Below are 23,231 nucleotides of genomic sequence, written 5' to 3' on the forward strand. Positions count from 1 at the left end.
ATTTTGTGTGTTGGTCTGATTTGGCAGTGAAGTTGCAATGGCTGCCATCAGCCAAACAGGTCCAGTTATTCTTCACCTTGTTCTTTCCTCGTAGTTGTTCTAAAAACCAAAAAAGTTCAGGAAAAAACCATTATGCCACCAAACTCAGGAAAACGTCTTCCCTTTCACAGTAATGCTGAAAAGGGGTTGCAGGAATCTATTCTCCAAAGACAAAAAAAAAAGGACACATTTTCCTTTTCAAATCAGCAGTGGAAACAGAGTCTATCCGATTTGTTTTTCAAACAGACTTACCTAGTTTTTCTCTCCCCTTTCCTTCTGTCCGTCCGCAGAGTTTTCCCCTTCTTTGGGATTTTGTCCGTCCGCGGACTTTTCCCCTTCTTTGGCCTTTCGTCTGCCCGCGGACTTGTCCCCTTCTTTGTGTCCCCTGGATGTTCGTTCCTTGGCTGCTGGGCGTTTCCTTCCCAGGCTGGTTTTGGGAAGTTGTGGGAGGCTTCGCTCTTCCCTCCCCTCTCTTCTGTGGGACTCCCTGTTTGTGAGAGGGGACCTTGGTGGGAGGAGGTGTGTTCGCTTGCTGCCCCTCGCAGGGACTTGTCTCCACTCAAAGCTCTCCTTTTGGCCACTGCCCTCAGCCTGGCAGGCTTTAACTGGGGTTTTTCTGGTGACTGTTCCCGTTTCTCTCTCACAGAGACCAGAGTATGTCTCTACCAGTCTCTTTCTTTCTTACGCTCCCTGCCGACGCTCCGTAGCCTTTCTGCTTCCTCTTTCAGCTCTGCCAACAGGCCGAGTAGATGACCCACCTGCTCACTCCTCACACAGCTGTCCACAGCTGTGGACAGAGAGCTCCACAAACTCCAAGGGGAGGACCCTGTAAAAAACCAAGGGAAACTCACGATTGAGCACAAGCGAGGGAGATTCCTCTCACAGGAGAACTTGTGTCTGTCAGACCTACAGACAGAGCAAGAGTACACGTGAGAAACCGGACTGGGAAGCAGCTGCCGAGCGGATCTGGACACTCTTCTTCCGAGCGCCTCTAGCCGCTTGTGGAAGAAACGCTGGGCAGCAGCGCACAGAACGGAGGCCGAGGAAGTCGGCCTCTCTACGGTGCCTTTATTCCACTGCCTTATTCCCCAACAATCCTGCACCCGCAAGCTTCTTACCGGCTTCCTGCTTCTGCTCTGGTGTTTAGAAAAAGGGTTATTAAGCATTCCTAGTTATCCTCTATCTATACGCCTGTGCGCAGCGGTGGTGGCCCGAAGCCGTGGCCGGAGTGGGACCTGAAGGGGTGTACTTCCACTGAAGGCATTCTCCTACCTTTGCCGTGCTAGTGCTGGGACAAAAAGTCAGTGCAAATACGAGGTCTCTTAATATTAAAAGTGACCCCCAAAAGGAGGAGAACGCTATATGGAAACGGGAAAGACTATTTCCTATTTCGTACTTACTCTCCAAAGAAATAGTTAGCCCCTCTCAGAGTTAACTGACCTGCTAAGTTCTAGCTGTTGAGATGGCTGCTCTGAGAGACGCTGGAAGTTTGCCGTCGTTTCCTGTGGGCACACGGGCACCTCGCGGGCTACCAGCATTGATTGCACTGGGCACTTCTGAACCGACAGCACAGATGCCGATGGTCATGCAGCTGGCTCGGTTATGGACAGAAATTGGATCCCCTCTTTCATTAACCTGGACGACAACAACAAAAAGCCCCGTCAACACTCCCATTTGCCGTACGATCTCTCCGAGAATATGCTACCAGTACATTTCATGCTCGTCTGGCTTGGGGGCCCTACGGCTTAGGTACTGCGTTGTGGCATAACCATTATCCCACTGTGAATGTGCATGAATACCTGTTGAGCTGAGGGAGCAAAAAAAACCAAAAAGGAATGACTTCTTACCTCGACAAACTTGCTCTCAAAGACCTGAGCAGAGGCAAAAGGAGGATATTCTCCTTGCCGAAGAAATCTCTGCAGATCACCCTCAACGGGTGCCTGACTCGAACAGACGCTCTTAAAATCGCACTTGGGATTCATTTTGCCTATCTACAACATAGATAAATCAATAAAAAACGAATTAAAGGGCGTAGATGCTTAAAAGGCTGATACGTTTAAAAAACCCAACTAACCAGCCAACCCCTGGTGATTACGAAAAGAAGCAAACATCATCCTTCCCGGTAGGTTTTATTATTCTGCTAAAGAGCAGAGTATCTCCCCCCCCCAGAACAGACGTCTTTAACAACATGCGCTCTCAGGTGCAAAGGGGAACCTAGTAAGGCTCTCTCACAGCTCTTGACTCCCTTTTTACTATTTCTTTAAGGAAAAGGGGCCTGTGAATCCATAAACGCTAGCTTTTCTCTACTTCAGTCTGTTCTGTGTCACCCACAACTACAACCCGCTGCTTCTTCCTCGCGGAGGTGGGTGTTAAAATGAGGGTAGCCCTTTCTGGTCCTGGCAACTCCTCGGGTGTAGCCAGACCCTCTTCCCCATCACCCGTGAGCTGGCCTACCTCCTCAAGAGCCTCATGCCTATCGTACAGAGGCACCCGCTGAGGGGAGGCGGGCAAGGAGGGCGTTCGCTTGCTGCCCCTCGCAGGGACTTGTCTCCACTCAAAGCTCTCCTTTTGGCCACTGCCCTCAGCCTGGCAGGCTTTAACTTGGGGTTTTTCTGGTGACTGTTCCCGTTTCTCTCTCACAGAGACCAGAGTATGACTCTACCAGTCTCTTTCTTTCTTACGCTCCCTGCCGACGCTCCGTAGCCTTTCTGCTTCCTCTTTCAGCTCTGCCAACAGGCCGAGTAGATGACCCACCTGCTCACTCCTCACACAGCTGTCACCCCTCCTGCCATCCCTCAGGGGCTGTGCCACTCCCTGCAGCCGGAGACCCGGGTGGCCGCACGTTTCCCCGGGGAGCTCTCTCCGTGTGCTTACCCCCGCTCCGGCCAGCGCAGAGCACGCAGCTTTCTGCCGGGCACAGGCCGCGGCTGAGGCCCCTCTCACCGGCTGAGCTCCTCTGGAGAGCTTCCCGCGCGCCCTTCCCGCGCGCCTATTCCGCGCGCGCAGCCGCGCCACGCCCCCTTCGCCCGTCCCGCTCGCTCGCTCGCTCGCGCTCCCTGGGGCCGCCCGTTAAAGGGGCGGGGTGGGGCTGCTGGCGGCCCCGCCCCCTCAGCCGCCCTCGCGTCAGCTGCCGGCTCCCTCACGGTCCCCGCCCCGCCCGGGCCTTCCCCCGCCTCAGAAAAGTCGGGGAAAAAGCCTTTTTTCGCCGTTCAGTAGCCGAAGCAGAAGTCCAGTTTGAACAAAAGCCACCAAAAGTTCCATAGAAGAAAACAGGGGAGAAACAACCCTGTGGATTTCTTCACTCTGAGCCGAGAAGGGCGCCCAACCCCTTCAGGAGCGACAGTTATTAGCGATCATGCTCTTCATCATGAGGTTAAGGCACTTCATGGCAACATACTACCCAAACACTGCTACGGGAAACTGTACCTCGTCTCTGTTCAACAGCTTGCTGCTTTAACCATCATCAGCTCCCGCAACCGTTCCCCCACTGCAAATCCTTTTTTTTTTTTTTTTTTAAATCAATACCTTGGCCACCCTGTCGGCCTTTACTGGAAACGTCTCTGCTTTCTTTGACAACATGCATAAATGCCCTTCCCTGTCTCGCCCGTTCTGCTAAAATTCATCCCTTTCATGGGAACGCCAGCTGACTTTAGCTTCAGGAAGGAGACTACCTCTGGACAACAGCACGTCATAAAGCGTGTATCATTCAAGTACTCACTGTCCCTGGAGCGGAAAATACGCTGGACAAACATCTTCTCAGGGACGACGGAGTCTCATCCTTGTGCAACAAGGGTGTCCTGTCAAAAATACCGCTCCCTATCCCAAGAGGACAGCAAGGCTCACAGTGTCTACATAGTAACAACAGTAACACAACAATGCCAAACCCTCAGATAGAGGGCCTCATGAGGACAGGGCAAGGCAAATGTCAAGAGAGGGCTGGCTGCCCTCCTTCTACCAATGAAGTGGCTGAGGAACGAAAAGGAAAAAGGATTTGCCCACATTCACCTAGAAGTTCACTGGCAGAAATAAAACCTGTGCTAGTACGATTCTGTGCCCGCTCCATTACACCGCTCTCTACCCCTTGTTCCCCTGCAACGTTCTCCAAGCTGCTTGCACCAGCAGCTTTCCTGACCCACCCCCTAGAAAAGCGTAAGCCACACCTGGGCATTATAGCCTTCATTTCCAGCGTATTTCTTTGCCTTCTGCTGCAAACTACCAGCCCTCTCCCTGAAGAGTTGCGTTGCCTCAGTCACCCAAGAAAAATGTAGATTCGGCTGCCCAGGATCAACATTTAGTCGTTGTTGCCAGTTGTGAGCGAACACAGAGGAATACGCTTTGTCTTTCAGTAGAATTTAATTCATTTTACAAGAGGAGGAGGCTACGAACAGAACTTAAGCCAGCGGGGTAGCCTCTTCTGCCGTGTGTCCGTCTTCTCCTTGTCCGCCTGCACCTGAGGACCGGGATCCTTGGCTTTCTTTTCTTTCCTTCCTTCCCACCGACGAATCACCGGGGACAGTATCCGAAGCAGCCTACTGCCGCTCTTGCCATCTCCTGAAAAGGACCGTGATGAGCATGAGGCAAAGAGCGCGGGAAAGCAGGGAATGAAAAGAAGCACAAGGCATCAGAGAGAGAAGGGGACACAGAAGACAAACAGACACCAAGAACCACAAAGGAAGAAACAGCGACCAGAGGGAACCGATTTGCCTTGGTGGGGAATTCACCAGACTTTGTGCTCTGTAGTCCCAACTGGCCTTTCCCCAGTCTCTCCCACGCTCTTCTCCTCCGGTCCCTCTTCCAAGCTGTCTCACCTACTCAGACTCACAGCAGAAATCATCTTTAGTCCCTGCAGAACACCTGAGAGCTCTTGAGCACATACTAATTCACATCTCCTCACAGCCCACCGCTCTCTGCCCATCCCCCCCATTTCTAAAGGAATGGCTGTTAGGAGAGGAAGAGAGTGAAAAAGAACGTACCAAGGGCATATCAAAAAGGATTCACGTACCAAAGCGCCCACAGAGCAAGGGGCAAAAAGCCTTTCAGACAGACAGCCTGGCTACAACCAGAGTTGTTTCTTACCAGGCAGCCGGTCGGTATCTTCCGAGCAGAGACCAAAAATTGTCTCTTGCTGAATTCCGACCAGTGTCATTTCGTTCTGCAGTAGGAGAGCTCCCAGCCCTGCCTTCGACGATTCCCCCTTTGGACTAACGAGTGTCTAGTCTCATTTTGTTTGTTGGTCTGCTTTGGCAGTGAAGTTGCAATGGCTGCCGTCAGCCAAACAGGTCCAACATCAATACCTTTTCCAGAAGGAAGCTGACACCGAACCCTGGAAGCTGGGACGTGATCACAGCAGGGAACGGGCACAGGATACACGCTCGTAACCTGGCCATACAAGTGCTGATCTATCAGCAACATGGGCATAGGAACATCTGTTCTAAAGAACTCCCCGGGCATTGGGTTTCAGCTTCTGCCATCAGTTACTGAAGCAGGACTAGCGATGGGGAAGCCGGTCACTATGAGAAAAACCCTCATACCTGAACTCTGTGGTTTTTCTTCACTTTTTTGTTTCATCGTAGTTGTCCTAAAAAAACAAAGTTCAGGAAAAAACCATTATGCCACCAAAGTCAGGAAAACGTCTTCCCTTTCACAGTAATGCTGAAAAGGGGTTGCAGGAATCTATTTTCCAAAGACCAAAAAAGGACACATTTTCCTTCTCAAATCAGCAGTGGAAACTGAATCTATCCGATTTGTTTTCCAAACAGACTTACCTAGTCTTGCTCTCCCCTTTCCTTTTTTCTGTCCTCGGACTTTTTTCCTTGTTGGGACTTTTGTCCGTCCTCGGATTTTTCTCTTTCTTTGGACTTTTGTCCTTCCTTGGACTTTTGGCTGTCCTCGGACTTTTCCCCTTCTTTGTGTCCCCTGGACGTTCTTTCTTTGGCTGCTTGGTGTTAACTTCCCTGGCTGGTTTTGGGAAGTTGTGGGAGTCTTCGCTCTTCCTTCCCCTCTCTTCTGTGGGACTCCCTGTTTGTGAGAGGGGACCTTGGTGGGAGGAGGTGTGTTTTGTACATTCTTCCTCTTGTTTGGGGTTTGGCGCATCTTCTGGGTTGTTGCCCTTGAAGGAAAGAGAAGAAAGGTGAGCAACGGCCATTAAAAAGAGCTCTGCACAGGGCTGATCAGCACAACTGGAAATGTCGATCATTTCCTATGTAGCAGCGCCCGATACACTGAACGTTGCCTATCAAGTGTCGTCACAGATCACCCACAAGAAACGTCAGCTATTTAGCTAGGAGACCACTGTTGCTCCTGCATTATCAACCTGTTGGCGACTGTTGGCCTAGAGCTTTGGCTAGAGCAGACTAGGCAGTCCCTCCAGGGATCACAGGTCCCAAAGCTTTGACTTGGGAGACAGTAAAGGACATTGGGACAAGTGATCCTTTTGGACTGGTCAGCTTCAACTTTTCATATCCGTTTGCTAAAGACTCACTTTTTCAGGTGGGGCGTTTGGGCTGGGAGCTCTCTTGCGATCCACGCCGGAATCCCTGTATTTCACAGCGCCTCCAGTATTGCTGGTCTTCTCCGGGTCTTCCAGGAGAGAGATGAGCTGCTGCCACTGAAGGAACTGGTGGTCTTGCCGTTCCGGTGGGGCACAGAGCTCCAGGTAATAGCAACGGCCACTTGCTAATTTTAACTGGAGGTGGTGCTTCTCTGTGCTGTGGACGGAGAGCTCCACAAACTCCAAGGGGAGGACCCTGTAAAAAACCAAGAGAAACTCACGATTGAGCACAAGCGAGGGAGATTCCTCTCACAGGAGAACTTGTGTCTGTCAGACCTACAGACAGAGCAAGAGTACACGTGAGAAACCGGACTGGGAAGCAGCTGCCGAGCGGATCTGGACACTCTTCTTCCGAGCGCCTCTAGCCGCTTGTGGAAGAAACGCTGGGCAGCAGCGCACAGAACGGAGGCCGAGGAAGTCGGCCTCTTTACGGTGGCCTTTATTCCACTGCCTTATTCCCCAACAATCCTGCACCCGCAAGCTTCTTACCGGCTTCCTGCTTCTGCTCTGGTGTTTAGAAAAAGGGTTATTAAGCATTCCTAGTTATCCTCTATCTATACGCCTGTGCGCAGCGGTGGTGGCCCGAAGCCGTGGCCGGAGTGGGGCCTGAAGGGGTGTACTTCCACTGAAGGCATTCTCCTACCTTTGCCGTGCTAGTGCTGGGACAAAAAGTCAGTGCAAATACGAGGTCTCTTAATATTAAAAGTGACCCCCAAAAGGAGGAGAACGCTATATGGAAACGGGAAAGACTATTTCCTATTTCGTACTTACTCTCCAAAGAAATAGTTAGCCCCTCTCAGAGTTAACTGACCTGCTAAGTTCTAGCTGTTGAGATGGCTGCTCTGAGAGACGCTGGAAGTTTGCCGTCGTTTCCTGTGGGCACACGGGCACCTCGCGGGCTACCAGCATTGCACTGGGCACTTCTGAACCGACAGCACAGATGCCGATGGTCACGCAGCTGGCTCGGTTATGGACAGAAATTGGATCTCCTCTTTCATTAACCTGGACGACAACAACAAAAAGCCCCATCAACACTCCCATTTGCCGTACGATCTCTCCGAGAATATGCTACCAGTACATTTCATGCTCGTCTGGCTTGGGGGCCCTACGGCTTAGGTACTGCGTTGTGGCATAACCATTATCCCACTGTGAATGTGCATGAATACCTGTTGAGCTGAGGGAGCAAAAAAAACCAAAAAGGAATGACTTCTTACCTCGACAAACTTGCTCTCAAAGACCTGAGCAGAGGCAAAAGGAGGATATTCTCCTTGCCGAAGAAATCTCTGCAGATCACCCTCAACGGGTGCCTGACTCGAACAGACGCTCTTAAAATCACACTTGGGATTCATTTTGCCTATCTACAACATAGATAAATCAATAAAAAACGAATTAAAGGGCGTAGATGCTTAAAAGGCTGATACGTTTAAAAAACCCAACTAACCAGCCAACCCCTGGTTTGCTTCTTTTCGTAATCACATCATCCTTCCCGGTAGGTTTTATTATTCTGCTAAAGAGCAGAGCATCTCCCCCCCGAAACACACGTCTTTAACAACATGCGCTCTCAGGTGCAAAGGGGAACCTAGTAAGGCTCTCTCACGGCTCTTGACTCCCTTTTTACTATTTCTTTAAGGAAAAGGGGCCTGTGAATCCATAAACGCTAGCTTTTCTCTACTTCAGTCTGTTCTTCTTCTTGATAAGGACTCTTGTACATCTTTGCCAACGCTAAGATAATATTGGTTTACTGGTGTACTTTTCACCCGAGCCTAGTGACATACTTACCGGGCAAGTAAGAGCAGAACCCCTTGGGCTGGCCTCAGTGCTGGATGGTGACTTCTATCTTTGTCTCTCTTGCCTCAGGAGTCAAGAGGAGGACAGCACTTGGGAGACCTTCCGAAGTAACAAGTCTCCAGCAGGAGAGCAGGCTGACTTTCACACCAAAGCTGAGGAGAAGTAACATACGATTGATTCATTCAGCGATGGGAAGAAAAAAAATCAAGGCTGCTCATTAATTACATTTCGTAAGTCTTCACTACACAGACCTCATTTCTGTTAACCCAAGTAGGGACCAAAGTCAGATGATTTGTTCACAGTTGCTTGCTAAGTCTCTTCTTCTAAGAAGAAGAGAAATACCCCGCTGCTGGGTGTATTAAAAAAAAAACCCCACAAACCCACAACAAAGCACCCACCGATGCAGCAAACTTCTACTTCCCATTCCTAGCTTGCTTCCCTTCGGTCAGTCCATTTCCTACAGAGGAGCACGGCGAAGGAAAGGGGGGACACGAGTGCGCTAGTACCTTGTGTGGAGCCCGCTGGAATTCTCCTGGCACAGTCTTGGCGATAGGGTTTCCCTGCTCGTGTTCTCTCCAAGGAGCGCTAACACGAAGAGGAGCCGCTCGCGAACACACACACACACGTGAGGCAGCAAGCGGTTTTATAGCAGGCGGGCAGGGTGGTCCGGCAGAACTCAGCCTCATCACTGCTGACATCACAATGGTCACCTGCTTTGTGCTCTCACCACGCCTGGCAACGATTCCGTTGCTCGGCTGCACCGGGGCACGGTGGAAACAGGCAACATGGATTCACCTGTGAGGCAAGCACACAAAGGGCACGACAACTTGTGAGATTTGTGCACAGGTAGCGTCCCCGCGGCGCAGGCTGCCAGGGAACAGCAACATTCCGTCTGCTCCACGAGGGATGATGAGCTGGGAGCCAGGGATGACCTCGGCAGAGGCATCGCCTTCAACAGCCAAGGCCTAGGCCTTCTGCCCTGCACGAGTCCAAGCAAATGGGCTGAGCACGATGGCGGTAACAGGGCCCCCTGACAGGCACAGGCAAGAAAAGGTGCAGCTCTGGATTCCATGCTGAGACTCTGTTCCAGGAGTTTGATTCCAGGAGACGATTCCCCCTTTGGACCAACGTACGTCTAGTCTAATTTTGTGTGTTGGTCTGATTTGGCAGTGAAGTTGCAATGGCTGCCATCAGCCAAACAGGTCCAGTTATTCTTCACCTTGTTCTTTCCTCGTAGTTGTTCTAAAAACCAAAAAAGTTCAGGAAAAAACCATTATGCCACCAAACTCAGGAAAACGTCTTCCCTTTCACAGTAATGCTAAAAAGGGGTTGCAGGAATCTATTCTCCAAAGACAAAAAAAAAAGGACACATTTTCCTTTTCAAATCAGCAGTGGAAACAGAGTCTATCCGATTTGTTTTTCAAACAGACTTACCTAGTTTTTCTCTCCCCTTTCCTTCTGTCCGTCCGCAGAGTTTTCCCCTTCTTTGGGATTTTGTCCGTCCGCGGACTTTTCCCCTTCTTTGGCCTTTCGTCTGCCCGCGGACTTGTCCCCTTCTTTGTGTCCCCTGGATGTTCGTTCCTTGGCTGCTGGGCGTTTCCTTCCCAGGCTGGTTTTGGGAAGTTGTGGGAGGCTTCGCTCTTCCCTCCCCTCTCTTCTGTGGGACTCCCTGTTTGTGAGAGGGGACCTTGGTGGGAGGAGGTGTGTTCGCTTGCTGCCCCTCGCAGGGACTTGTCTCCACTCAAAGCTCTCCTTTTGGCCACTGCCCTCAGCCTGGCAGGCTTTAACTGGGGTTTTTCTGGTGACTGTTCCCGTTTCTCTCTCACAGAGACCAGAGTATGTCTCTACCAGTCTCTTTCTTTCTTACGCTCCCTGCCGACGCTCCGTAGCCTTTCTGCTTCCTCTTTCAGCTCTGCCAACAGGCCGAGTAGATGACCCAACCTGCTCACTCCTCACACAGCTGTCCACAGCTGTGGACAGAGAGCTCCACAAACTCCAAGGGGAGGACCCTGTAAAAAACCAAGGGAAACTCACGATTGAGCACAAGCGAGGGAGATTCCTCTCACAGGAGAACTTGTGTCTGTCAGACCTACAGACAGAGCAAGAGTACACGTGAGAAACCGGACTGGGAAGCAGCTGCCGAGCGGATCTGGACACTCTTCTTCCGAGCGCCTCTAGCCGCTTGTGGAAGAAACGCTGGGCAGCAGCGCACAGAACGGAGGCCGAGGAAGTCGGCCTCTCTACGGTGCCTTTATTCCACTGCCTTATTCCCCAACAATCCTGCACCCGCAAGCTTCTTACCGGCTTCCTGCTTCTGCTCTGGTGTTTAGAAAAAGGGTTATTAAGTATTCCTAGTTATCCTCTATCTATACGCCTGTGCGCAGCGGTGGTGGCCCGAAGCCGTGGCCGGAGTGGGACCTGAAGGGGTGTACTTCCACTGAAGGCATTCTCCTACCTTTGCCGTGCTAGTGCTGGGACAAAAAGTCAGTGCAAATACGAGGTCTCTTAATATTAAAAGTGACCCCCAAAAGGAGGAGAACGCTATATGGAAACGGGAAAGACTATTTCCTATTTCGTACTTACTCTCCAAAGAAATAGTTAGCCCCTCTCAGAGTTAACTGACCTGCTAAGTTCTAGCTGTTGAGATGGCTGCTCTGAGAGACGCTGGAAGTTTGCCGTCGTTTCCTGTGGGCACACGGGCACCTCGCGGGCTACCAGCATTGCACTGGGCACTTCTGAACCGACAGCACAGATGCCGATGGTCACGCAGCTGGCTCGGTTATGGACAGAAATTGGATCCCCTCTTTCATTAACCTGGACGACAACAACAAAAAGCCCCGTCAACACTCCCATTTGCCGTACGATCTCTCCGAGAATATGCTACCAGTACATTTCATGCTCGTCTGGCTTGGGGGCCCTACGGCTTAGGTACTGCGTTGTGGCATAACCATTATCCCACTGTGAATGTGCATGAATACCTGTTGAGCTGAGGGAGCAAAAAAACCAAAAAGGAATGACTTCTTACCTCGACAAACTTGCTCTCAAAGACCTGAGCAGAGGCAAAAGGAGGATATTCTCCTTGCCGAAGAAAATCTCTGCAGATCACCCTCAACGGGTGCCTGACTCGAACAGACGCTCTTAAAATCGCACTTGGGATTCATTTTGCCTATCTACAACATAGATAAATCAATAAAAAACGAATTAAAGGGCGTAGATGCTTAAAAGGCTGATACGTTTAAAAAACCCAACTAACCAGCCAACCCCTGGTGATTACGAAAAGAAGCAAACATCATCCTTCCCGGTAGGTTTTATTATTCTGCTAAAGAGCAGAGTATCTCCCCCCCCCAGAACAGACGTCTTTAACAACATGCGCTCTCAGGTGCAAAGGGGAACCTAGTAAGGCTCTCTCACAGCTCTTGACTCCCTTTTTACTATTTCTTTAAGGAAAAGGGGCCTGTGAATCCATAAACGCTAGCTTTTCTCTACTTCAGTCTGTTCTGTGTCACCCACAACTACAACCCGCTGCTTCTTCCTCGCGGAGGTGGGTGTTAAAATGAGGGTAGCCCTTTCTGGTCCTGGCAACTCCTCGGGTGTAGCCAGACCCTCTTCCCCATCACCCGTGAGCTGGCCTACCTCCTCAAGAGCCTCATGCCTATCGTACAGAGGCACCCGCTGAGGGGAGGCGGGCAAGGAGGGCGTTCGCTTGCTGCCCCTCGCAGGGACTTGTCTCCACTCAAAGCTCTCCTTTTGGCCACTGCCCTCAGCCTGGCAGGCTTTAACTTGGGGTTTTTCTGGTGACTGTTCCCGTTTCTCTCTCACAGAGACCAGAGTATGACTCTACCAGTCTCTTTCTTTCTTACGCTCCCTGCCGACGCTCCGTAGCCTTTCTGCTTCCTCTTTCAGCTCTGCCAACAGGCCGAGTAGATGACCCACCTGCTCACTCCTCACACAGCTGTCACCCCTCCTGCCATCCCTCAGGGGCTGTGCCACTCCCTGCAGCCGGAGACCCGGGTGGCCGCACGTTTCCCCGGGGAGCTCTCTCCGTGTGCTTACCCCCGCTCCGGCCAGCGCAGAGCACGCAGCTTTCTGCCGGGCACAGGCCGCGGCTGAGGCCCCTCTCACCGGCTGAGCTCCTCTGGAGAGCTTCCCGCGCGCCTATTCCGCGCGCGCAGCCGCGCCACGCCCCCTTCGCCCGTCCCGCTCGCTCGCTCGCGCTCCCTGGGGCCGCCCGTTAAAGGGGCGGGGTGGGGCTGCTGGCGGCCCCGCCCCCTCAGCCGCCCTCGCGTCAGCTGCCGGCTCCCTCACGGTCCCCGCCCCGCCCGGGCCTTCCCCCGCCTCAGAAAAGTCGGGGAAAAACCCTTTTTTCGCCGTTCAGTAGCCGAAGCAGAAGTCCAGTTTGAACAAAAGCCACCAAAAGTTCCATAGAAGAAAACAGGGGAGAAACAACCCTGTGGATTTCTTCACTCTGAGCCGAGAAGGGCGCCCAACCCCTTCAGGAGCGACAGTTATTAGCGATCATGCTCTTCATCATGAGGTTAAGGCACTTCATGGCAACATACTACCCAAACACTGCTACGGGAAACTGTACCTCGTCTCTGTTCAACAGCTTGCTGCTTTAACCATCATCAGCTCCCGCAACCGTTCCCCCACTGCAAATCCTTTTTTTTTTTTTTTTTTTTTTTTTTTTTTTTTTTAAATCAATACCTTGGCCACCCTGTCGGCCTTTACTGGAAACGTCTCTGCTTTCTTTGACAACATGCATAAATGCCCTTCCCTGTCTCGCCCGTTCTGCTAAAATTCATCCCTTTCATGGGAACGCCAGCTGACTTTAGCTTCAGGAAGGAGACTACCTCTGGACAACAGCACGTCATAAAGCGTGTATCATTCAAGTACTCACTGTCCCTGGAGCGGAAAATACGCTGGACAAACATCTTCTCAGGGACGACGGAGTCTCATCCTTGTGCAACAAGGGTGTCCTGTCAAAAATACCGCTCCCTATCCCAAGAGGACAGCAAGGCTCACAGTGTCTACATAGTAACAACAGTAACACAACAATGCCAAACCCTCAGATAGAGGGCCTCATGAGGACAGGGCAAGGCAAATGTCAAGAGAGGGCTGGCTGCCCTCCTTCTACCAATGAAGTGGCTGAGGAACGAAAAGGAAAAAGGATTTGCCCACATTCACCTAGAAGTTCACTGGCAGAAATAAAACCTGTGCTAGTACGATTCTGTGCCCGCTCCATTACACCGCTCTCTACCCCTTGTTCCCCTGCAACGTTCTCCAAGCTGCTTGCACCAGCAGCTTTCCTGACCCACCCCCTAGAAAAGCGTAAGCCACACCTGGGCATTATAGCCTTCATTTCCAGCGTATTTCTTTGCCTTCTGCTGCAAACTACCAGCCCTCTCCCTGAAGAGTTGCGTTGCCTCAGTCACCCAAGAAAAATGTAGATTCGGCTGCCCAGGATCAACATTTAGTTGTTGTTGCCAGTTGTGAGCGAACACAGAGGAATACGCTTTGTCTTTCAGTAGAATTTAATTCATTTTACAAGAGGAGGAGGCTACGAACAGAACTTAAGCCAGCGGGGTAGCCTCTTCTGCCGCGTGTCCGTCTTCTCCTTGTCCGCCTGCACCTGAGGACCGGGATCCTTGGCTTTCTTTTCTTTCCTTCCTTCCCACCGACGAATCACCGGGGACAGTATCCGAAGCAGCCTACTGCCGCTCTTGCCATCTCCTGAAAAGGACCGTGATGAGCATGAGGCAAAGAGCGCGGGAAAGCAGGGAATGAAAAGAAGCACAAGGCATCAGAGAGAGAAGGGGACACAGAAGACAAACAGACACCAAGAACCACAAAGGAAGAAACAGCGACCAGAGGGAACCGATTTGCCTTGGTGGGGAATTCACCAGACTTTGCGCTCTGTAGTCCCAACTGGCCTTTCCCCAGTCTCTCCCACGCTCTTCTCCTCCGGTCCCTCTTCCAAGCTGTCTCACCTACTCAGACTCACAGCAGAAATCATCTTTAGTCCCTGCAGAACACCTGAGAGCTCTTGAGCACATACTAATTCACATCTCCTCACAGCCCACCGCTCTCTGCCCATCCCCCCCATTTCTAAAGGAATGGCTGTTAGGAGAGGAAGAGAGTGAAAAAGAACGTACCAAGGGCATATCAAAAAGGATTCACGTACCAAAGCGCCCACAGAGCAAGGGGCAAAAAGCCTTTCAGACAGACAGCCTGGCTACAACCAGAGTTGTTTCTTACCAGGCAGCCGGTCGGTATCTTCCGAGCAGAGACCAAAAATTGTCTCTTGCTGAATTCCGACCAGTGTCATTTCGTTCTGCAGTAGGAGAGCTCCCAGCCCTGCCTTCGACGATTCCCCCTTTGGACTAACGAGTGTCTAGTCTCATTTTGTTTGTTGGTCTGCTTTGGCAGTGAAGTTGCCAAATTGGTCTGATTGTTGGTCTGATTTTGCAAGGGCTGCCATCAGCCAAACAGGTCCAACATCAATACCTTTTCCAGAAGGAAGCTGACACCGAACCCTGGAAGCTGGGACGTGATCACAGCAGGGAACGGGCACAGGATACACGCTCGTAACCTGGCCATACAAGTGCTGATCTATCAGCAACGTGGGCATAGGAACATCTGTTCTAAAGAACTCCCCGGGCATTGGGTTTCAGCTTCTGCCATCAGTTACTGAAGCAGGACTAGCGATGGGGAAGCCGGTCACTATGAGAAAAACCCTCATACCTGAACTCTGCGGTTTTTCTTCACTTTTTTGCTTCATCGTAGTTGTCCTAAAAAAACAAAAAAGTTCAGGAAAAAACCATTATGCCACCAAAGTCAGGAAAACGTCTTCCCTTTCACAGTAATGCTGAAAAGGGGTTGCAGGAATCTATTATCCAAGGACAAAAAAAAGGACACATTTTCCTTCTCAAATCAGCAGTGGAAACCGAGTCTATCCGATTTGTTTTCCAAACAGACTTACCTAGTCTTGCTCTCCCCTTTCCTTTTTTCTGTCCTCGGACTTTTTTCCTTGTTGGGACTTTTGTCCGTCCTCGGATTTTTCTCTTTCTTTGGACTTTTGTCCTTCCTTGGACTTTTGGCTGTCCTCGGACTTTTCCCCTTCTTTGTGTCCCCTGGACGTTCTTTCTTTGGCTGCTTGGTGTTAACTTCCCTGGCTGGTTTTGGGAAGTTGTGGGAGTCTTCGCTCTTCCTTCCCCTCTCTTCTGTGGGACTCCCTGTTTGTGAGAGGGGACCTTGGTGGGAGGAGGTGTGTTTTGTACATTCTTCCTCTTGTTTGGGGTTTGGCGCATCTTCTGGGTTGTTGCCCTTGAAGGAAAGAGAAGAAAGGTGAGCAACGGCCATTAAAAAGAGCTCTGCACAGGGCTGATCAGCACAACTGGAAATGTCGATCATTTCCTATGTAGCAGCGCCCGATACACTGAACGTTGCCTATCAAGTGTCGTCACAGATCACCCACAAGAAACGTCAGCTATTTAGCTAGGAGACCACTGTTGCTCCTGCATTATCAACCTGTTGGTGACTGTTGGCCTAGAGCTTTGGCTAGAGCAGACTAGGCAGTCCCTCCAGGGATCACAGGTCCCAAAGCTTTGACTTGGGAGACAGTAAAGGACATTGGGACAAGTGATCCTTTTGGACTGGTCAGCTTCAACTTTTCATATCCGTTTGCTAAAGACTCACTTTTTCAGGTGGGGCGTTTGGGCTGGGAGCTCTCTTGCGATCCACGCCGGAATCCCTGTATTTCACAGCGCCTCCAGTATTGCTGGTCTTCTCCGGGTCTTCCAGGAGAGAGATGAGCTGCTGCCACTGAAGGAACTGGTGGTCTTGCCGTTCCGGTGGGGCACAGAGCTCCAGGTAATAGCAACGGCCACTTGCTAATTTTAACTGGAGGTGGTGCTTCTCTGTGCTGTGGACGGAGAGCTCCACAAACTCCAAGGGGAGGACCCTGTAAAAAACCAAGAGAAACTCACGATTGAGCACAAGCGAGGGAGATTCCTCTCACAGGAGAACTTGTGTCTGTCAGACCTACAGACAGAGCAAGAGTACACGTGAGAAACCGGACTGGGAAGCAGCTGCCGAGCGGATCTGGACACTCTTCTTCCGAGCGCCTCTAGCCGCTTGTGGAAGAAACGCTGGGCAGCAGCGCACAGAACGGAGGCCGAGGAAGTCGGCCTCTTTACGGTGGCCTTTATTCCACTGCCTTATTCCCCAACAATCCTGCACCCGCAAGCTTCTTACCGGCTTCCTGCTTCTGCTCTGGTGTTTAGAAAAAGGGTTATTAAGCATTCCTAGTTATCCTCTATCTATACGCCTGTGCGCAGCGGTGGTGGCCCGAAGCCGTGGCCGGAGTGGGGCCTGAAGGGGTGTACTTCCACTGAAGGCATTCTCCTACCTTTGCCGTGCTAGTGCTGGGACAAAAAGTCAGTGCAAATACGAGGTCTCTTAATATTAAAAGTGACCCCCAAAAGGAGGAGAACGCTATATGGAAACGGGAAAGACTATTTCCTATTTCGTACTTACTCTCCAAAGAAATAGTTAGCCCCTCTCAGAGTTAACTGACCTGCTAAGTTCTAGCTGTTGAGATGGCTGCTCTGAGAGACGCTGGAAGTTTGCCGTCGTTTCCTGTGGGCACACGGGCACCTCGCGGGCTACCAGCATTGCACTGGGCACTTCTGAACCGACAGCACAGATGCCGATGGTCACGCAGCTGGCTCGGTTATGGACAGAAATTGGATCTCCTCTTTCATTAACCTGGACGACAACAACAAAAAGCCCCATCAACACTCCCATTTGCCGTACGATCTCTCCGAGAATATGCTACCAGTACATTTCATGCTCGTCTGGCTTGGGGGCCCTACGGCTTAGGTACTGCGTTGTGGCATAACCATTATCCCACTGTGAATGTGCATGAATACCTGTTGAGCTGAGGGAGCAAAAAAAACCAAAAAGGAATGACTTCTTACCTCGACAAACTTGCTCTCAAAGACCTGAGCAGAGGCAAAAGGAGGATATTCTCCTTGCCGAAGAAATCTCTGCAGATCACCCTCAACGGGTGCCTGACTCGAACAGACGCTCTTAAAATCACACTTGGGATTCATTTTGCCTATCTACAACATAGATAAATCAATAAAAAACGAATTAAAGGGCGTAGATGCTTAAAAGGCTGATACGTTTAAAAAACCCAACTAACCAGCCAACCCCTGGTTTGCTTCTTTTCGTAATCACATCATCCTTCCCGGTAGGTTTTATTATTCTGCTAAAGAGCAGAGCATCTCCCCCCCGAAACACACGTCTTTAACAACATGCGCTCTCAGGTGCAAAGGGGAACCTAGTAAGGCTCTCTCACGGCTCTTGACTCCCTTTTTACTATTTCTTTAAGGAAAAGGGGCCTGTGAATCCATAAACGCTAGCTTTTCTCTACTTCAGTCTGTTCTTCTTCTTGATAAGGACTCTTGTACATCTTTGCCAACGCTAAGATAATATTGGTTTACTGGTGTACTTTTCACCCGAGCCTAGTGACATACTTACCGGGCAAGTAAGAGCAGAACCCCTTGGGCTGGCCTCAGTGCTGGATGGTGACTTCTATCTTTGTCTCTCTTGCCTCAGGAGTCAAGAGGAGGACAGCACTTGGGAGACCTTCCGAAGTAACAAGTCTCCAGCAGGAGAGCAGGCTGACTTTCACACCAAAGCTGAGGAGAAGTAACATACGATTGATTCATTCAGCGATGGGAAGAAAAAAAATCAAGGCTGCTCATTAATTACATTTCGTAAGTCTTCACTACACAGACCTCATTTCTGTTAACCCAAGTAGGGACCAAAGTCAGATGATTTGTTCACAGTTGCTTGCTAAGTCTCTTCTTCTAAGAAGAAGAGAAATACCCCGCTGCTGGGTGTATTAAAAAAAAAACCCCACAAACCCACAACAAAGCACCCACCGATGCAGCAAACTTCTACTTCCCATTCCTAGCTTGCTTCCCTTCGGTCAGTCCATTTCCTACAGAGGAGCACGGCGAAGGAAAGGGGGGACACGAGTGCGCTAGTACCTTGTGTGGAGCCCGCTGGAATTCTCCTGGCACAGTCTTGGCGATAGGGTTTCCCTGCTCGTGTTCTCTCCAAGGAGCGCTAACACGAAGAGGAGCCGCTCGCGAACACACACACACACGTGAGGCAGCAAGCGGTTTTATAGCAGGCGGGCAGGGTGGTCCGGCAGAACTCAGCCTCATCACTGCTGACATCACAATGGTCACCTGCTTTGTGCTCTCACCACGCCTGGCAACGATTCCGTTGCTCGGCTGCACCGGGGCACGGTGGAAACAGGCAACATGGATTCACCTGTGAGGCAAGCACACAAAGGGCACGACAACTTGTGAGATTTGTGCACAGGTAGCGTCCCCGCGGCGCAGGCTGCCAGGGAACAGCAACATTCCGTCTGCTCCACGAGGGATGATGAGCTGGGAGCCAGGGATGACCTCGGCAGAGGCATCGCCTTCAACAGCCAAGGCCTAGGCCTTCTGCCCTGCACGAGTCCAAGCAAATGGGCTGAGCACGATGGCGGTAACAGGGCCCCCTGACAGGCACAGGCAAGAAAAGGTGCAGCTCTGGATTCCATGCTGAGACTCTGTTCCAGGAGTTTGATTCCAGGAGACGATTCCCCCTTTGGACCAACGTACGTCTAGTCTAATTTTGTGTGTTGGTCTGATTTGGCAGTGAAGTTGCAATGGCTGCCATCAGCCAAACAGGTCCAGTTATTCTTCACCTTGTTCTTTCCTCGTAGTTGTTCTAAAAACCAAAAAAGTTCAGGAAAAAACCATTATGCCACCAAACTCAGGAAAACGTCTTCCCTTTCACAGTAATGCTAAAAAGGGGTTGCAGGAATCTATTCTCCAAAGACAAAAAAAAAAGGACACATTTTCCTTTTCAAATCAGCAGTGGAAACAGAGTCTATCCGATTTGTTTTTCAAACAGACTTACCTAGTTTTTCTCTCCCCTTTCCTTCTGTCCGTCCGCAGAGTTTTCCCCTTCTTTGGGATTTTGTCCGTCCGCGGACTTTTCCCCTTCTTTGGCCTTTCGTCTGCCCGCGGACTTGTCCCCTTCTTTGTGTCCCCTGGATGTTCGTTCCTTGGCTGCTGGGCGTTTCCTTCCCAGGCTGGTTTTGGGAAGTTGTGGGAGGCTTCGCTCTTCCCTCCCCTCTCTTCTGTGGGACTCCCTGTTTGTGAGAGGGGACCTTGGTGGGAGGAGGTGTGTTCGCTTGCTGCCCCTCGCAGGGACTTGTCTCCACTCAAAGCTCTCCTTTTGGCCACTGCCCTCAGCCTGGCAGGCTTTAACTGGGGTTTTTCTGGTGACTGTTCCCGTTTCTCTCTCACAGAGACCAGAGTATGTCTCTACCAGTCTCTTTCTTTCTTACGCTCCCTGCCGACGCTCCGTAGCCTTTCTGCTTCCTCTTTCAGCTCTGCCAACAGGCCGAGTAGATGACCCAACCTGCTCACTCCTCACACAGCTGTCCACAGCTGTGGACAGAGAGCTCCACAAACTCCAAGGGGAGGACCCTGTAAAAAACCAAGGGAAACTCACGATTGAGCACAAGCGAGGGAGATTCCTCTCACAGGAGAACTTGTGTCTGTCAGACCTACAGACAGAGCAAGAGTACACGTGAGAAACCGGACTGGGAAGCAGCTGCCGAGCGGATCTGGACACTCTTCTTCCGAGCGCCTCTAGCCGCTTGTGGAAGAAACGCTGGGCAGCAGCGCACAGAACGGAGGCCGAGGAAGTCGGCCTCTCTACGGTGCCTTTATTCCACTGCCTTATTCCCCAACAATCCTGCACCCGCAAGCTTCTTACCGGCTTCCTGCTTCTGCTCTGGTGTTTAGAAAAAGGGTTATTAAGTATTCCTAGTTATCCTCTATCTATACGCCTGTGCGCAGCGGTGGTGGCCCGAAGCCGTGGCCGGAGTGGGACCTGAAGGGGTGTACTTCCACTGAAGGCATTCTCCTACCTTTGCCGTGCTAGTGCTGGGACAAAAAGTCAGTGCAAATACGAGGTCTCTTAATATTAAAAGTGACCCCCAAAAGGAGGAGAACGCTATATGGAAACGGGAAAGACTATTTCCTATTTCGTACTTACTCTCCAAAGAAATAGTTAGCCCCTCTCAGAGTTAACTGACCTGCTAAGTTCTAGCTGTTGAGATGGCTGCTCTGAGAGACGCTGGAAGTTTGCCGTCGTTTCCTGTGGGCACACGGGCACCTCGCGGGCTACCAGCATTGCACTGGGCACTTCTGAACCGACAGCACAGATGCCGATGGTCACGCAGCTGGCTCGGTTATGGACAGAAATTGGATCCCCTCTTTCATTAACCTGGACGACAACAACAAAAAGCCCCGTCAACACTCCCATTTGCCGTACGATCTCTCCGAGAATATGCTACCAGTACATTTCATGCTCGTCTGGCTTGGGGGCCCTACGGCTTAGGTACTGCGTTGTGGCATAACCATTATCCCACTGTGAATGTGCATGAATACCTGTTGAGCTGAGGGAGCAAAAAAAACCAAAAAGGAATGACTTCTTACCTCGACAAACTTGCTCTCAAAGACCTGAGCAGAGGCAAAAGGAGGATATTCTCCTTGCCGAAGAAATCTCTGCAGATCACCCTCAACGGGTGCCTGACTCGAACAGACGCTCTTAAAATCGCACTTGGGATTCATTTTGCCTATCTACAACATAGATAAATCAATAAAAAACGAATTAAAGGGCGTAGATGCTTAAAAGGCTGATACGTTTAAAAAACCCAACTAACCAGCCAACCCCTGGTGATTACGAAAAGAAGCAAACATCATCCTTCCCGGTAGGTTTTATTATTCTGCTAAAGAGCAGAGTATCTCCCCCCCCCAGAACAGACGTCTTTAACAACATGCGCTCTCAGGTGCAAAGGGGAACCTAGTAAGGCTCTCTCACAGCTCTTGACTCCCTTTTTACTATTTCTTTAAGGAAAAGGGGCCTGTGAATCCATAAACGCTAGCTTTTCTCTACTTCAGTCTGTTCTGTGTCACCCACAACTACAACCCGCTGCTTCTTCCTCGCGGAGGTGGGTGTTAAAATGAGGGTAGCCCTTTCTGGTCCTGGCAACTCCTCGGGTGTAGCCAGACCCTCTTCCCCATCACCCGTGAGCTGGCCTACCTCCTCAAGAGCCTCATGCCTATCGTACAGAGGCACCCGCTGAGGGGAGGCGGGCAAGGAGGGCGTTCGCTTGCTGCCCCTCGCAGGGACTTGTCTCCACTCAAAGCTCTCCTTTTGGCCACTGCCCTCAGCCTGGCAGGCTTTAACTTGGGGTTTTTCTGGTGACTGTTCCCGTTTCTCTCTCACAGAGACCAGAGTATGACTCTACCAGTCTCTTTCTTTCTTACGCTCCCTGCCGACGCTCCGTAGCCTTTCTGCTTCCTCTTTCAGCTCTGCCAACAGGCCGAGTAGATGACCCACCTGCTCACTCCTCACACAGCTGTCACCCCTCCTGCCATCCCTCAGGGGCTGTGCCACTCCCTGCAGCCGGAGACCCGGGTGGCCGCACGTTTCCCCGGGGAGCTCTCTCCGTGTGCTTACCCCCGCTCCGGCCAGCGCAGAGCACGCAGCTTTCTGCCGGGCACAGGCCGCGGCTGAGGCCCCTCTCACCGGCTGAGCTCCTCTGGAGAGCTTCCCGCGCGCCTATTCCGCGCGCGCAGCCGCGCCACGCCCCCTTCGCCCGTCCCGCTCGCTCGCTCGCGCTCCCTGGGGCCGCCCGTTAAAGGGGCGGGGTGGGGCTGCTGGCGGCCCCGCCCCCTCAGCCGCCCTCGCGTCAGCTGCCGGCTCCCTCACGGTCCCCGCCCCGCCCGGGCCTTCCCCCGCCTCAGAAAAGTCGGGGAAAAACCCTTTTTTCGCCGTTCAGTAGCCGAAGCAGAAGTCCAGTTTGAACAAAAGCCACCAAAAGTTCCATAGAAGAAAACAGGGGAGAAACAACCCTGTGGATTTCTTCACTCTGAGCCGAGAAGGGCGCCCAACCCCTTCAGGAGCGACAGTTATTAGCGATCATGCTCTTCATCATGAGGTTAAGGCACTTCATGGCAACATACTACCCAAACACTGCTACGGGAAACTGTACCTCGTCTCTGTTCAACAGCTTGCTGCTTTAACCATCATCAGCTCCCGCAACCGTTCCCCCACTGCAAATCCTTTTTTTTTTTTTTTTTTTTTTTTTTTTTTTTTTAAATCAATACCTTGGCCACCCTGTCGGCCTTTACTGGAAACGTCTCTGCTTTCTTTGACAACATGCATAAATGCCCTTCCCTGTCTCGCCCGTTCTGCTAAAATTCATCCCTTTCATGGGAACGCCAGCTGACTTTAGCTTCAGGAAGGAGACTACCTCTGGACAACAGCACGTCATAAAGCGTGTATCATTCAAGTACTCACTGTCCCTGGAGCGGAAAATACGCTGGACAAACATCTTCTCAGGGACGACGGAGTCTCATCCTTGTGCAACAAGGGTGTCCTGTCAAAAATACCGCTCCCTATCCCAAGAGGACAGCAAGGCTCACAGTGTCTACATAGTAACAACAGTAACACAACAATGCCAAACCCTCAGATAGAGGGCCTCATGAGGACAGGGCAAGGCAAATGTCAAGAGAGGGCTGGCTGCCCTCCTTCTACCAATGAAGTGGCTGAGGAACGAAAAGGAAAAAGGATTTGCCCACATTCACCTAGAAGTTCACTGGCAGAAATAAAACCTGTGCTAGTACGATTCTGTGCCCGCTCCATTACACCGCTCTCTACCCCTTGTTCCCCTGCAACGTTCTCCAAGCTGCTTGCACCAGCAGCT

General features: G+C 51.3%; 2 protein-coding genes across 2 annotated transcripts; both read right to left on the minus strand.

The window, feature by feature from the left end:
- Positions 1-1,482: 1,482 nt before the first annotated feature.
- Positions 1,483-9,942, minus strand: LOC141465884 (uncharacterized). Its single transcript, XM_074149569.1, has 11 exons — positions 9,812-9,942; positions 8,884-9,619; positions 8,369-8,529; positions 7,804-7,947; positions 7,401-7,591; positions 6,521-6,785; positions 5,805-6,148; positions 5,571-5,617; positions 2,011-2,030; positions 1,887-1,910; positions 1,483-1,674 (listed from the first exon to the last, which is right to left on the minus strand). The coding sequence occupies exons 4-11, from the start codon at positions 7,936-7,938 to the stop codon at positions 1,483-1,485; spliced, it is 1,218 nt and encodes a 405-aa protein (XP_074005670.1). The 5' UTR covers positions 7,939-7,947; positions 8,369-8,529; positions 8,884-9,619; positions 9,812-9,942.
- Positions 9,943-13,934: 3,992 nt separating this feature from the next.
- LOC141465885 (uncharacterized) lies at positions 13,935-19,494 on the minus strand. The gene is made up of 9 exons (XM_074149571.1): positions 19,364-19,494; positions 18,436-19,171; positions 17,921-18,081; positions 17,356-17,499; positions 16,953-17,143; positions 16,073-16,337; positions 15,357-15,700; positions 15,119-15,165; positions 13,935-14,107 (listed from the first exon to the last, which is right to left on the minus strand). Exons 4-9 carry the CDS (start codon positions 17,488-17,490, stop codon positions 13,935-13,937), a joined length of 1,155 nt encoding a protein of 384 aa, XP_074005672.1. The 5' UTR covers positions 17,491-17,499; positions 17,921-18,081; positions 18,436-19,171; positions 19,364-19,494.
- Positions 19,495-23,231: the final 3,737 nt, after the last annotated feature.

Source organism: Numenius arquata, chromosome 6 (assembly GCF_964106895.1).
Source record: "Numenius arquata chromosome 6, bNumArq3.hap1.1, whole genome shotgun sequence".
Taxonomy (NCBI): domain Eukaryota; kingdom Metazoa; phylum Chordata; class Aves; order Charadriiformes; family Scolopacidae; genus Numenius; species Numenius arquata.

What these genes read in the sequence shown, in the direction of transcription:
- LOC141465884 (XM_074149569.1), bottom strand. Translation starts at nt 7,938, where the DNA reads ATGAATCCCAAGTGTGATTTTAAGAGCGTCTGTTCGAGTCAGGCACCC. An exon ending in AGAAAAACCACAGAGTTCAG is followed by an intron (nt 2,031 to 5,570) that starts GTATGAGGGTTT and finishes TCTATGTTGTAG; the next exon opens with ATAGGCAAAATGAATCCCAA. An exon ending in TTGAGAGCAAGTTTGTCGAG is followed by an intron (nt 1,675 to 1,886) that starts GTAAGAAGTCAT and finishes GTTGTCGTCCAG; the next exon opens with GTTAATGAAAGAGGGGATCC.
- LOC141465885 (XM_074149571.1), bottom strand. Translation starts at nt 17,490, where the DNA reads ATGAATCCCAAGTGTGATTTTAAGAGCGTCTGTTCGAGTCAGGCACCC. An exon ending in TTGAGAGCAAGTTTGTCGAG is followed by an intron (nt 17,144 to 17,355) that starts GTAAGAAGTCAT and finishes GTTGTCGTCCAG; the next exon opens with GTTAATGAAAGAGGAGATCC. An exon ending in CAAACGCCCCACCTGAAAAA is followed by an intron (nt 15,701 to 16,072) that starts GTGAGTCTTTAG and finishes CTTTCCTTCAAG; the next exon opens with GGCAACAACCCAGAAGATGC.